General features: G+C 43.2%; 1 protein-coding gene across 3 annotated transcripts; it reads left to right on the forward strand.

Moving 5' to 3' along the window:
• Nucleotides 1-525: 525 nt before the first annotated feature.
• LOC147605719 (uncharacterized) lies at nt 526-15474 on the forward strand. 3 transcript variants are annotated; one of them, XM_086793546.1, is made up of 7 exons: nt 569-899; nt 1117-1226; nt 1603-3201; nt 4965-6071; nt 14246-14471; nt 14614-14756; nt 14861-15474. In XM_086793546.1, the coding sequence occupies exons 3-7, from the start codon at nt 1738-1740 to the stop codon at nt 15140-15142; spliced, it is 3222 nt and encodes a 1073-aa protein (XP_086649672.1). In that variant the 5' UTR covers nt 569-899; nt 1117-1226; nt 1603-1737; the 3' UTR covers nt 15143-15474. The 3 variants fall into 3 exon arrangements, with proteins under 3 accessions (XP_086649671.1, XP_086649673.1, XP_086649672.1); XM_086793545.1 differs by lacking the exon at nt 1117-1226 and having other exon boundaries at nt 526-899; XM_086793547.1 differs by lacking the exon at nt 1117-1226 and having other exon boundaries at nt 549-899; nt 1614-3201.
• The last annotated feature ends 542 nt before the right edge of the window (nt 15475-16016 follow it).

Consider the following 16016-nt stretch of genomic DNA (forward strand, 5'->3'; position numbering starts at 1 on the left):
AAGATTTTTTTAGGGTTCACATAAGAAACAATGGAGGTTCTCAACATTACAAGTACAATTCTACAAGATCGACTTTCCAACCATACAGCTAACCAAGTGTATTCTAACCGATCCTCAAATAATGCTATTGTTTTTAATTTTAATCTTTCTTATAATTCTCCATTCAAGTTTGTTTGAGCGCATCATGTAATTGCAAAAAAACTGCAATAGTCCTACATCACGTGTATGGATACCAAGGCTTGTTACACACAAGCAAACTGCCCATTTGAAGTGCAGCCACTATCCTACCAATTGGATGCGTATCTTTCCCATCAATTATCGAGTTTAGTCAGCATCTAGTTGATGCGCCCAAGATTGTTGTTACGATATCCGAGCAATTTGGCTAGGTGGGGAGGAAGCATTTACTAATTGTGCTTGTAGAAATGTGTGTAACCCCTAACCTACACCATTGCTAGCTTCCAATTGAGTGTTGAGATTGGGCAAGGTGTAATAGCATGGGAGGAATGAGAAACGGCCTTTGATAATAGTGTGAAACGCCCTCATTCCAAGAGGGAGAGAGGGGTTAATCGTAATGAAATTATCTTTGGATTTTGCATAAGCATTGACAGTAGAGCTGGCGTCATTCATCTACCTGATCGCCCACCAAAATGCAGTCTCTGAAGGTTTCAGCGATGGCGGGTTAATGTTTCCAGCGATGTTGGATAGATGCGTGCGACGGTTTTCCAACAATCCTTCCGTTGCCAGATCGGAGAAGATTTAGAAAACCAGTTTTTTCCAGACAGTCCTAGATGGCTAGGGTTTCAAGTAGCTCGGGCCTGCCAGTGGATACCTCGAGCTGGATCCATCAATCTTCTCACACATGCCAAGGAAGAGTCAATGGTGTACACTGATCCAGCCAGGTCAGTGTTGTCTATATGAAATGTACAACATCATCATTACAATAGATCTCGAGTTCATCAATTAAACTAATTTCAGTCAGAATTTGCACGTGGGAGTGCGCATTAAGTCTATGTATGTATCATGACAGTCTGCCTTTCCTATGCTGCTAAGAGTCTACCTCTCCTATGCTGGTGGAGACTCATCGTGATTGGCTGTGTGTGTATATGTGGAGACCAGGGTGGACGCTGCACCTATCTTCATACTCAAAACTGCAGCCCACTATAAAGATGTAGTGGGTCATGGCATTTGGTCTTCGCTGTGGCTGATGAAGAAATTTGATAGCCAAGGTGGACATGTCAAGTTACACGTTTTATCTTCCACCATGGGCACATGTAGGGATGCTGCAGCAAAATATATATCACCATGCATGAACTTTTGAACCTCAATGTTGCAAGAACATGGCGCATGCATGAAATTATGAACCTAAATGTTCCGCATGTGTGTGCGCATGGATTTCTGTGCATTTTGTAATTGGGAATTGTATAGGATATGATGAGACAGCTGGTTTGGGTGTGATCGGCTGGACGCTTGCATTGGGTGTTTGCGTTTAGATAAGACAGGACAGGCAGCACGTGCATAATTGCAAGGCATTGGTACTTTCCCATGCTGCATTCATACTTTTATTTGGAAATGTCTTTCTTATTTAACTGATGCAATCTCCAGGTCTGCTTCAGGCAAGATCAACAACTGGTGTTGCAAGGAACAAATTGTTTCACAACGTGGGTTAATGTGGCCAAAACCTTACTGCAAAGTTTTGAAGACAGGATCATTGTTGCATAAGGGGGTGAACTTGAGAACATGGGGAGTCAAGGACTAATCAGATCTTCAAGTTCAAGTTCTTCAAGCTCTTTTGATAGCTGTTCTGATCTTCTTGGTTCATTGCAATCTTCATCAAAAGGTTCCGCACATCGTGCAACTCCACTAGAAGCACAGCAGCAGGAAGATGACATTTACATAAAAAGAAGTCAAGAAGTGGAGGAAAGTGAATGTCTAAGGATTGAGTGCTATGATTCAAAGCAGGTTCAAGGGACACAGGATGGGTCTGCAGGTCTGGCATTAGACGGGGATGGGCAATTTGTAGAGGGATCAATGAAGCAGGTATTTGTTGGCGGTGTGGAAAGTTTTGAGGGTGAAGAAGCCATGTGTAGAGTTGAGGCTCATAATGTAAAGAAGGATGCAGAGGGATTTTCCACACCCATGACTGCCAACAAAGCGGAAACCTTGGGGGACAATGCATTTGTAAAAGGTGCTCAGATTTCATCTCCCTCTCCCACATGTCTTCAACCAGCAGGTTACAGGTCACCCATAAGTTCTCTTGAGTCTTTAGACAAGGTGACTCTCTTGCCAGAGGTTAAAAGTCACCCAGTGGACTTAGAGATGGTGCTATCAATTGAACCTTTAGAGTATGGTCAAGAGCACTTAACTAAGAGAATGGAGTCTTTCCAACAGAGTTGTGGTAGTGAATTAGAGGATAATGAACATGCTCTGGGGGGCATGAAGCCTATGCAGCCAAGGCAATTTAATGCTTCAGAAACTTTGGTCAATTCTGCAAATGATCGAATTGGTGTAGAAAACAACAAAGATGCAATGGCCGACTTTGACCATGCATTTCAAGGCCATACTTACACTTCAAATATTGGAAAAAGAAAGTCATTGGTTTCAGAGGCAGACCATGATCTCCAACAGCTAGAGAACTCTATAAAGTTCTTTGATCTCCACAAAACAAACTCTTTACTTCCTCACCCCCTTCGCTCTTTGAGCAGGGGATATGGTAGACCGGGCCTTGAAAATGTTGATGAACAGATTGATGAGAATGAAGTTATATACAGAAACCAAATCTATGGAAGGTCTATGTCTGCTGGTGTGGTTAGGAAGAACAGGAAGTCTGCAGCTGGACCAGCACATCATAATGGCAAGGAGCTGAAATCTGCAAGTATGATGTCCTGGCTAGACTCTGAAGAAGCCAGAATAGTCCACCAAGGCTACATACAGGAAAGGGATGATTCCCAGTCTTCAGCCATCGAACAAAAGTCAGATGTAATTGTTTCTGCAAATTTAGGTGCAGATACATTATCAAAGTCTTCTTTTGTTGATCGGAAGGAGGGAGCGTTGGCACAATCACTAGATGGCAAGGAAGGGAGTCGTCAGTCTGTGATAGATGAAGAGTTGTCTGGAAAGAATGGAAGTTGGAAGCTGGCTAGCCTTGAGAAGAAGATTGGAGAACCCATTAGCTGGGAGAGTGAAGATTTGGGTCCAGATGAGGTATGGTTTGTTGAAAATTTTGAATTTGTTCTTGTTACATACAAACAAGTATCTGTTTTAATTTTTGGGACTGCTTATGTGCTGTTTGGACTTCTCACATGTTTCACATGTTTTAGATGTATTAGCTTGCACTCTATGCTTTGCATGGTGTATTGATGATCTAAAGCTTGGCCTCTCAAAGTTGTAGACGACCCTTTGTGGCCTTTGTGGCTTTGAAAGAACCACCCCCTGGCTTGGCTGTACTGCACCTATTCACCTCGGATCTGGAACCCGTTGGATCATCACTTGGGGGATTATTGCATGGGCCATGGAGGCAAGCCTGGCCCTTTTCTACGAGGATGGTGAGGGCCGAGCACTACTGCTCACTCATTTTGGGTTTACAGCCATTGCAGCCTCCTCAGCACCTGATGGCTCCCTGGACCCCACAGATCCACCCTGATCAAAGGTGTGAGATCATTAGCAGCATCATGGCCTGGCACATCTGGCGGGTGCAGTGCAATGAGGTCATTGAGGGTTCCATTAACCCACTGAGAGATGCCATCCACTGAATTGGACTGACCTCATCCACATCCTTTGTGGACGCTTGGAGGTGGGCAATTCAGAGCACATGCAGCAATGCTGGGCTGCCTTTTTTGAGGAAGCCCTGCCCTCTCTTGTGATGTTTTGTATACGCTACCTCCTCAGAAGGTGGTAGTCCATTTTTGAGCAGTCGCATTTTGAAGGATCTTTTCTTGGGAAGAGGTATGGGGTTTTTGGCCTTTACAATCCTGTATTTGGGATTTTGGATCATTTGGGAAAATGAATCGTTAATCTTTGCTGTAACTAGGCTAGACTAGTTGCAGCTTGCCATGGTATGGATGACGAGTTATGAAGGATGATTGATGAATGGATTATATGTGGAATGTTTTGCACTCTGATAGCTTAGATTATGTCAGATGGTTTTTCAAATGTTTGAAATCATGTTGTGCATGCATATGAAGATTACTTTTTTCCATGAGGCAACATTAATCCTTCATTAGCATAGACCTGAGGAGCACCTCTTAACAAACGTAACCATCTTGGTGCACATGCTTGCACTCGAGGATTATTATGATTATTGACACATTTGCTAACCGTGTCTGCAAAAAACCTTCAAGTCCTGCATATTTACATAGGTGACAAAATCAATCATCATTTATTTGAGCCAATGCCAAGGAATGACCTCTCTCACGAAAGCTATGATTACTAACACTCGAAAATAGATTTTTTTGAGCATTATGTACACGCAGGTCACAGGGGTTGTAAAATAGGAGATGATGTCTGTTAGATTGTGGAAACTATATTTTCTGTAAGGGAGGACATTAGGCCATCAAGATGTGGTGAGAAGTAGCTATATACATGATTGAGATTCTGATGGAGAGAACATAGACCTGGAGGTGTTATGGGAGACTGCAGTCTGGTAGTATGTCTTGAACGATATCCTTTTGAGTGTTTCCTATTAATGCAAGTTTAACTGAGGTTCCTGCAATTCTCCTGTTTCTTTAAATGTACTTTACTTAATTGAGGCATCTGTGCTGTAAATAATTGGGGAATTGGAATGCCTTCTACTGACATGAGAGTTTTCTGAGTTATTGTTTTTCCGTTGAGAATTGCATGCTTTGGGTTATTTAGTATCTTCAATCTTCATTGGTTTCTAACTCAATGACAATGTTTAGTAGATGGAAGTTGTGTTTGTTTTGTTACCTCACTGAGCTACTTATACAAGGGGTAATTTTGTCTTGCAGCTTTTCAGGTATTTAGAGGCTTTAGATGTAAATGAGACTTATGTCGACACAATCCTGGATATGGAGGATGGCATTTTCAATTTTGATGATAGCAGAGGAAGGTTTTCGCATGCTGTGAGTAACTCGACTATGGGCATGCACCATCCTTCTCGAGATGGTAGCTTGAGTTCTTCAACTTCTGGATTGCAAATGTTCAGTTCATACCATACCCTTTCAGCTAAGGACATCCCCTTTATTATTGACTGGGTTGAAGTGGTCGGGGCAAGGCAAAGAAGGGGTGGTTCATCACTGTGGGAGAGAATGGTTGGTGTGAAGGATCATACTGTTTACTGTATAAAGGTTGTAAGCAGCAAACACGAATGGGAAGTGCTGAGAAGATACCGAGACTTTTTGGACTTCTACCATCAATTGAAGCGAATATTTAATGTTCGAACAGGGAGGTCTCTGCCTTCACCCTCGGAGGAAGTAGAAAGTGAGTCCCGCAAGGTATTTGGAAACATATCTCCCAATGTTGTAGAACTGAGAAGTGTTCGCATAGAGAAATGTCTACAGTCTTTGCTTCAAGCAGGGCCACCATTCAGTGCAGCTCCCCCTTTATTCTGGTTTTTGCGCCCACCCCAAGGTGCTTTTGCAGCCTCCGGTTTTGAGGAGCATCTTATGATAGGAGCTTCATCTTTGCAAAAGGGTTTGGACGTTCAGCTGGGCACCCTCGATTCCCCTCAATTGCAATCTCCTCGATCAGCTATAGGAAGTAGCAAGACAGAGCTGGATCAGAACAGGAGCCCTTTTACCCTTGGCAAAACCATGAAGCTTGTTTTAAATATTCACCCAAATAAGTCCTTAAAGCAACTCCTTTATGCGCAGCATCATTCTTGCGCTGGCTGCTACAAGCATCTAGATCTTGAGAAGGGGTTTGTCCAGGGCTTTGCACAGACTCTTGGACGGGCGAAACCGAGGCTCTGTGAATATAGTGGGCAGCTTTTCTGTTCATCATGCCATTTAAACGAATTTGCAGTTCTTCCTGCTCATGTTTTACGGCATTGGGATTTCACAGCAAGAAGGGTCTCTCAGCTTGCGAAGGCGTATTTAGATTCAATTTATGACCAGGTATTACATGCATTCTAACTGTTTCTCCATCTGATGTAATAAAAGGGCCTCTTTAACTCTTCTATCCTCGGCTTACTTTGGGTGTCAAGAAGGCACGGCCTCTGTAATTCACCTGGATGGGTGTGAGCACTTATCGGGCACCATTTGCAATCTAGTTTAACACTTAAAACACTTGATAAAATGGGCACACACAAAACAGTAACAAAGCTGAAAACAACACAATTAACAATGACACCGGCACTAGGGTCGGAATTGGACAACCCCCCCCCCCCCCTCTTTATACGATGTATTTCTTGGAATATTTAATTGTACATATCCACGGGCACCTTGTGCCAAGCTTGCCATGAACAAATGAGACTGTCTCGCCTTTTGGATGAGGATCATAGATATATGCTCTGTTTTGCAAATGGGCAAGTATAGCACCTGCTAGAAGCAAAAGCGATGGAGGCTTGTGGATGCGTAGAAGAGAGTCCACTTTGTTGCAAAGAGATGGCCAAACATTGAAGAGGCTGATTCTCATAATTGGTAGCATACATGTGTTTAATGATTATTTTGCCTTGTGTGTGCTTATGTTAATTTCTCCACGATTTGACCAAAAGGGTGCCCATAACCTTTGTATTAATATTTGACCCCGGGCACTTTATAGTGGGACGTCGAGTTTTTAATGAAATGTGAACTTGCAAAGGTTATAAACATCACAAAGCCTTTGTAAAATAACACTAGGGTTTAAATAATACTTACCACCACAAATCAAGAGGCATACTTACGGTCCACGGGCGGGTGTCCCTTGCCTATTGATGGGACACATCATAGCAAGCATTCACACGAAAATAAGTCACACAAAATTAGTTCCAGGCATGCAAACAACATGCATGTACATGCTGCATATGTGCAAAGGCAACATCAAGGTCCTGACTCGTGATCAATTTAGCAGAAGCCATAAAATTGCATGTATACCTATTATGTCCTTGCCCTGGATAGTATATGCTCTTTGCAACCTATATCTTGACACACATTCTTGACATGATGTACCGTAGGCTGTACAATCAACTTTATGCATAAGCTTTGCATTGTTTACTAGCAAACATATATGCAAAAGCCCATACTTTCCCATAAGCTGAATTGAGTCACAACTTTGCCACCACTCAATGATGGCCTTCCCCTGATGGCAAACATTCTCGGGGTTGATATCAGATATATGCATAGCATACTTCTGAGTCTTAGCATAGACACTCCTTCAAAGTATACTTAGTTCCATGCAATATTCAATGTCATTTTGACTTTCAAGCCTTCAAACACTTACCAACAATCCATGTCTACCGGCTGTCCATGGTTGTCTATGAAGTAGATACCCTTGCCAACATAACTCATGTAATATTCTCTACATAGACAAGCTTCATGGGCTGTCCAACAGCCCTTGGCTTCGTGCTTGCATGGTGAACCTTAGACTTCTCAGTGACTTCGTCACTAAAGGCAATATCAAATTGTGCAATAAAAGCCATGGCCTTTGTGGCATCATACTCGCCATGAAATGCATCGAACTTCATTGACTTTTCACTGGCTTTGAATTCTTTCACCGGCTTTGAATTCTTTGAGTATGTTGGCATGTGACTTTTCTATATCATCATTCATGTCTTCTCTTACTTCTATCACGTGGGACAGCTCTTGCATCATTATGCTTGCCTATGATGAGTCGCATGTTGTGTGCTGCATGTGCATAAGTAACATGGGGCACAGTGGAATGTGCCTTATGAAGTGGCGGCCTAGATAGTTGAGGCCTCTTTGCATGCATAGATATATTCCCTTCTACTCACCCTCTCCATAAGTGTGGTCAGCGACATGAGTACCATGAGGAGTATGAGAGTCTTGTAGATTCCTCTTGTGCTGAAATTTTCAGCCCATGTTGAGTGCCTTTCTCGTGAAACAATTCATGCGGTATGAGCTTTCAGCTTGCATGGCGACCAATATCTCCATAACCTGCATGCACTGTCACGTGCACCCTGCACTGGGGTACACAGTGACCCATTGGCATCATCATCAATGCAACATGTGTACAGAAATAGTACCTTTTTTTAGGAACATTTGTTGTATGCTGACACCATTGTGAGCCCTCAGTCTAGGGACAGTCAGGCATGAGCTATGTAGGTCAGTCTCTGAGCCATAGAGGTTAGTTTGGAGTCGGTCCTCTTAACCCACTTGGAGAACCCCATCAGATAAGTGCATGTAGCTGCCAGCCATAGCTGAAGTCTTGCATTAGAAGCATTATTAGCATGTAGACGTCAAAATGCTTCCCCAGCATTTTTGACGTAAAACAATCTTTAAAAAAGATATTTCACATGTAAATATTGTCTCCAAGCAAAATTTCCATCTTTCCATATCATTCCATCATTTCACATCATTCCTCTTCGTTTCTCATTATTTCACATCATTTTTCATCATCCTTATCATTCGACATTATTCCACATCATTCAACATCAATTCACATCATCCCACATCATTTCCACATTCATTCACATCATCCCACATCATTTTAAATTCATTCACATCATCCCACTTTATTTCCACATTCATTCACATCAACCCACATCGATCCACACATCGATCCACATCAACCACATTAATCCATATCAATCCACACATCACTACACATCACTCCATACATTCCACATATGGACACGGGTACAAGCCTCAAGGAGTACTTGCAGCCTGCACTGTGCCATGGGTAGTCATACATCAGGGGAACTCTTGGGCAGCCCATCTAGGCTGTAAGGTCTAGTCGGTCATCTCTACCAGCATATGGGACAGGCGTAGGCAACATCGAAATGCTTATAAGCAGCAGCCATGGGTGTTAGGCCTGGCCAACCAGCATCAGAACTGCCCGACATCAGAATGTGGGGCAAACAACCTTTTGTGCAGCATTAAATGCTTTATCCAGCATTTTTTGTCCAATAAGAACAGGCTGACAGCTTCTATGCTGGCCGACCAATAGCTATATCCCATATAAATACCATCGCCTAGTAATCATCATGAATCATCATAATCAAGTCATCAAGCAGAAATTCAGGCATCAAGTCAGCATTCAGTCTCCTTCCTCTCCAAGCAATCATTAAAGTCCTCTTCAGCATTCAGCCAACATATGCGCAGTCCTACAGCTATCCTGGACTTGCATAAGTGGCCCAGAAGAGTCTTCTACATTGCCTTTGGACTGGTGGATTCTCAGTCGACGTACGGTCTTCTTCGTCCTTCTATTTATAGTCATAGATCTTGTTCTAAAGCATTGTACAACAGTTCTCCAAAGAAGTAATATAAGCAAATACTCGTGCTTGGAGGTTTCACTGTCTATTTCAAGAGGGATTTGGTCCACTCTCCAAGATCATTGACTTCCAGGACCAGCGTTGCCTAGGCCTCTTCCTGCTTGAGCTCTGTAGACACAGGGACACCTTCTTGAGAGAGCTTTGGCCCCAGCCACCCCGCCCCCTCCCTCGTCAGCCAACCATCACTAGTTTCTTCCGGACCTAGGAGGTGGAGGACATTGATATAGTGGATCTTGTGGACCCTCCATGAGCTGCTCCGGACCTACCTCACCCGAGAGGAGTTACCTCGGACCGAGCCTCCGCACTCTAGCGTGGCGACGCCCTTGCCGCCACCCCCCCACCCCTCTTGGGCCGTCGGCCACGATCACCTCATCAACTCCAGATCCAAGACATGCTCCACCGCCATCGAGCTACCTTTCCACGTGACATAGCTGAGGGAGACCTCTCGGCCATACACATTAGCCCCATGCTTGATATTTTGGAGAGTGGTATACCATCTACTCGGAGCTGATGCTGCTCTCATGTTTCTACGTTCTTAGTATTCCATGATGAGTTTCCATGGATAGTTTTGTATCACCCCAGTGAGATAGCTATGCTTATGTTTTCTTTCTATTTTATTTTCCATTCCATGATGAGATATGCCATGGACATTTTTGTATCACTTTGGTCTCATAGGCCCATTGGGTCTTTAGTAGACGCTTAATATATCTTTCTTTCTTTCTTTCTTTCTTTTCTCTCTTTCTCCTTAGTGAATGGATGCTAAGGATCTCACCAAAGTAAAGGTTTAAAGAAAGCTTTGTTGTGCGTTACCACTATCAACCTTAGTGCATGCAACATTGGTATTAGAGCAACAGGTTGGTGACCCAATTCAGCTACCTAAAAAAGTAGGAGCCTCTGGTGGATGGCAATACTGCAGTCCGGAAAAACCACCGACGCCTCCACCATGTCAAGAGAGACATCTCATCAAGAAGAAAGCCAACAAGAAGTTGTGGAGGTACAAAGCCTCCAAAGCGACACCCAAAGACAGTATGCTTTTGCTACAGAAGAGCTCTTGAGAATAGCGATGGAGCAATAAATTCATTGAAGATGCAGCTTGCAGCAGAAAAAGAGAAGCCCAAAGGTCTTTCAGATCTGGCAGAAATGTTCTTTGGTTGGAGGAACAAAGAAGAAAAGACGATGAAAGACGTGAAGAAGCAAGAAGAAAAGTTGAAGAAGAAAAAAAGAAAGAAGAACAGAGAGGTGCGGAGGAACAAAGGGATAAGGAAGCCACACTCAAGCACGAGGAAGACCGGCGGTGTCGAGAAGAAGCCGACCGAGAGTACCAGCAAAGACTCAACTGGGAGGCTATGCAACTCAAGTATGAGGAAGACCAATGGCGTCGAGAAGAAGCCGACCGAGAGTACCAGCAAAGACTCAACTGGGAGGCTATTCAACTCTAGTATTAGCAGACGATGGCACAGATTCTGTTATCCCTCCCCAAGATGGCTCCAAATCCTTCGTCGTCCACCACTCCAACCACCATTGTCATTCGAACTTCACCAAACTTTATTAGGTATGATAGTAAGTGTGATCATGCTACTGTTACTTAGTTTATTCAGCACCTTCTCCTTTAGCAAAAATCAGAGGTCCACAAGACAAAGTTCATGTGGCAGGCATAGAGGCCATGATTGGTTAGATCTATGTACATCTTGACACATACATATAGAAAACACTATTTTCAACAACATCTATCTCTCTTCTCTGTGTTCATCTTTGCGTTTTTGCACAGTTCTTAACCCTCTATTTTATCTAGGATTTATGAGCCTTTTTAGGCATTAACCATTAATTTACAGAATTTTTAGGTGTTTTGTTGTCCAAGGCCCTAGCCAATAGCAGTCGAGGAGTTAGGGGCAGTTCCATGAGCCTATAAATGGGCTAGAGTTGATCATTGTATAGTCATGTGATCCCTCATAGGTGGGACATGTCATAGGCATAGATAGATGTTATCTTTTGGAGGCCATGATTGGCTAGGATATACGTACATCTTGATACATATATACAGAAAACACTATTTTCAGCAGCTTTATCTCTCTTCTCTTTGTTCATCTTTGGGCTTTTTGCACAGTTCTTGATAGAGGGAGTTCTTTTGCATGCTACTTTGGTATCACAGCCTAGCATAAGTCCTAGAGGTTGTGAATTGGTGTAGATTTGGAAAACGCACAGTACAAAGGTTGCTATTTTTGGTCCTGACAAGAAAATGCAGCCAAGTGGCTCTTCAACATCAGGTATTTTTGGTGGTGCCAGATTGAGGGCAGCCATGGGGTATAGAGCCCCAAGGTGGGTATCAAGGGGTATGAAGCCCCCAGATGTTCAACCCGGCAACCATGGTACAAGGATGACGGGAGGAACAAGGGGTTGCAGGTTTCCAAGAAGGGATCTAGCTCTCAGTCCAAGAAAGGTACAAGTGTTCAGCCCAAGGAGGGGACAAGAAGAACAGGTGCACGCAGAACATAGCATTAGAGATTGGAGCAATCCTAGGTTGATGGTTTTCAAGACAAGATCTAAGTGGTCAAGAGTGCCTCAAGTTTTGGAAGCAGGATGCCAAGGGTGGAGTCAAGATCCAAGTGATCAATAGTGCCTCAAGTTTTGGAAGCAGGATGCCAAGGATGGAGTCCACATGGAGTAAAGGGATGATGTTAGTCATCAAAAGATCAACTGGATTCTTGTCATCAAGCTCAGTAGGAGGGGATGCCACATGCATAGATGTGGTCATACTTGACCCTCTATTTTATCTAGGATTTATGACCTTTTTAGGCATTAACCATCCTATTTATGGGATTTTTGGGTGTTTTGCTGTCCATGGACCTGGCTGATAGCAGTCGGGTAAAGGTAGGGGCAGTTCCACGAGCCTATAAATGGGCTAGAGCTGATCATTGTGTAGTCATCTGATCTCTCATAGGTGGGACAGGTCATAGGCATAGATGTTACATTTTGGCGGCCATGATTTTCTAGGATCTATGTACATCTTGATACATATATACAGAAAACACTGTTTTCAGCAACATTCTCTCTTCACTATGTTCATCTTTGCGTTTTTGCATAGTTCTTGACACATGCAGTTCTTCCGCGTGTTACACACCAGTTGTTTCTATCATGTGGTGGAGGTATGCAGTCTTCCTAAGATGATGGAGGCCAGCTTCGGAGGAGATGATGGCCTGTTCATTGTATTATGTATACGCCAACCACTATGCCAACTGGATTGTGGCAGCAGTTGGCAGCCTTGCCTCTATGGAATTGCCACACAGCCCACAGAGTGCTGCAGACCAAGTAGTCTTGAGTTGTTGAAGAGGGGGTTGCCACACTCTTGCAGGCTGTGAGCTCCTCTCAGCCTGCAGCTGAAAAGGATGATGCCCCCTTGCAGTATAGGCTGCCCTGCTGTGACGCACCTGCAGAGTACAATCAGGATTTGCAGAGCCCCATGTTTAGGCAGCCTCCATGAGAGACAGGCTGCCCTTAGGATCTCAGGAATGATGTTGGCAGTGCAGGACCCAATTTGGGCCCTGTTCGGAAGTGGGAAATCTGTGTTTGGGCAGTGGACAGGTGTGGAAGCAGGCCAACACTGATGGGCCTATAAACAGCAACTGCCCTTCCCACTTCATCGTCAAGCTTTCTTCCTTCATCAGCAGTAAAGCAGCCCCCAGGAGCTCTGAAGGGTGTATTTGAGGGTGGATATCAGCAGATCGACAGGAAACGTTTGGTGGAACAGAAGCATTCTTTGTTAATTTGGGTGTTATCTGTATCTTTTGGATAGATTTACAGCCATAGTTGTGGCATATTCTTTTGAGGTTGACTAGTATGGCATTGGGACTTGTGCTTAGGTATTCCGCTGCCATAATTGCTCAGTTACAGACTTGCATTTAGGCAGAGTGATTGGATGCTGGGCCCTGCCTGGACTTCCCCAAAGTCTTTAAGTCCATCCAGTTCCAAGTCAGGTGTTTGTTCTAGAACCTGAGCTGGTGAAGTGGTTTCCATCTTGAAGATGATGAAGCCTCCGAGTTTGACAAGATGGATGCAGAGATGGTGACCCCACCAACTGGGATGGAGACATGGTTGCTGCATTGGTTGCATATGGAGGATTTGGTGGATTTGAGCTTCATCTTGTTGGATTGGTGGATGGGAATGCTGACTGTATTGTCATCAAATTTGTAGTTGGGATGGATATACGAGCAGATGGATACTTGGAGTTCACTCAATTGGACTATCCACAGGAGCCAAAGCATAGGTGGGAGAATTTCTCTCAAATATTGAATGAGAAAGTTCAGTAAGTGTGTTCATAGAAAAAAACGTGTTTCACTCTCATGGAACTTGCAAAACGTTTCTAGCACAAAACATTCGAAACCTCCCAAAAAACTGTTACGCTCAAATTTACGAGTGTCGAGGTCATGCCCATTTTGGTCACTTTTGCCTGCGCATATGTGCGAGCTGTTTTTGAGTTTGATTATGGAGCCCTTGTGCAGTCCATTGGTCTCCTGCAGGGTACACCCCTCATCCTAGCTTCCCTTTGGCTTTTCCCCTTGCTCCTCCTTGCTCCCACCTTATCTCTCCCCCTTGCTCCCACCTTATCTCTCCCCCTTGCTCCGGCCTTGGCTTTCCTCCTTTGCTCTCCTCCTCTTCTTTTCAAATTTTCCCTCCCCTTCACTTCTTCTTCCTTTTCTTCCTTGAAGCTCCATCTTCTATCTCCCCTCTTCATGAAGACTGATGGTTAATAACTGTAACTTTAGCCAGTTTTTGTGTTCCTTGAAGCAGCGTAATTTGTTTGTCTTAATGAAGCTGTAAATTGAATATGTTATGATTCATGAATAAGTGGAACCCCTTTTGCAGCCGTTGCTGTGTGTCAGTGCTGTATATCCCTATCTATATTTAAGGGTGCCCATTCTCTGTCATGTTAAAGAGATTCGAACAAAACTAAGCAGAGTGCTTTCATGCATGCGCTGCCCTTCCCATGCTCGAATACAGCAGACAATGGGGTCACGAAGGTACCTCTTAGAAAATAACGATTTTTTTGCCCTACGTGACCTCGAAGATCTCTCAAAAGGTGCCTTTGCAGGTAAATGTTACTTCATTTCTGAAGGTTATTTCATTCTTTTAAGTGTATGATTCATGGTAGGGATGGCAGTTGTATTAAGTGATTACCTTCGTGGAGGACTTAAAATGAGCCTAACAAAGCCTTCTCTGCATGGTTAATCCAGTGTTGCCAGGATTGCTTACTGCTGTATTGGAGAACTTGAAAATGCATGTGACAAAGCAGTGCTCGGTTTGCCAAGATACAGGAGAATGGTGTGGGGCTGGCATCTTGTGTGAAGATACTTTCAGTCCCATCTTCCCATTTCAGGTCATAATACAACAGCTCTTTAGTACTCTTAAAGCAACGTTTACTTTACTGAGATGCCTTATGTTTTCCAACCACTTAATGCATTGTCTTCTTGAATGTTGCAGGAGGAGAATGTAACAAATTGTAAGATATGCAATGCACCTTTTCACAAAAAATGCTTTGACAAATGCAGCACTTGCCCCTCCTGCCCTAAAGACTGGATAGATGACAAAGCCATGCAGGCCTCAGAGAAGGTGGGTGCTTTTGATCAGGAAGAGCTTAATGATAATGATCATGACGATCTGACACCACTCCCAGATGGCCAAGCTCCCAACAGGAAAGGATCCACCTCTTTTTTATCAAGACCTGTGTTTGGAAGCTCATCAACTGATTTAGAGAGATTCTGAGAACCAGAAAAAGAAAAAGTGACCATCATACAAGCCCTTGTCAAAGAAATAGTGGTGGTAATCAAAATAGAGGGTTCTTTTATCATGGTTCTATTATGATCTCTCCATTCTGTAAGATGTAATATAAAACTCGAAGCCTGTAAATATAATGTATATTGCATTAGACATTAGTATGGGGGGCTCATTTGGGACCAGTTTTCAAGAGTCTTACGCATGAACAGGTGGGTTTGTTGCTTGTAATTATACAATACAACATATACAACTCGGTACACCTGATCTGAAATTCAAGAAACCGGCTTTATTATAATTTCACAAAATTTGAGCACACAAAACTATCATGTGAATGATGTTGTAGATGTAAATGAATTTGTTCAATGGCTTACAGATGAGAGTGGCACTAACTTCCTTTTTGAACGAGTGTAAGCAGGACTGACAATTCATGCTTTCCAAGACTTTTCTCGGATTGGCTGTAGGCACAAGATGGACAAAGATATAAAGATATGGACAATCTCTTTGAGTTTGGGCTTTCTACAATTATGCTTATGGAGATTGGGACTTACCACAAACCACTGCTAATGTGAAAATTATATATTTGTACAAAATTGTTCCTAGCATCAAGATAGCCACCCTCCATCAATGTGATAAGAGAGGCTTGTAAAAAATGATCCCTTGCTCATGGTCAAATGTGGCTTCAAAGGATAAATTAGTTGATCAATCATACCTATCCTTCCTATGAATTTAAAATAAGTGTACGAATTGTATGCATGTGTATGGGTGTATAAACATTGTATATTAGAGTGCAAATGATGTAAGCAATTGCATAGAAGCATGTGAGCAAGCCTTTCCATGAAAAGTAGCAAGATTCTCAAACAAG

Source organism: Cibotium barometz, chromosome 59 (assembly GCF_041138505.1).
Source record: "Cibotium barometz isolate CiBa-2024 chromosome 59, ASM4113850v1, whole genome shotgun sequence".
NCBI lineage: Eukaryota > Viridiplantae > Streptophyta > Polypodiopsida > Cyatheales > Cibotiaceae > Cibotium > Cibotium barometz.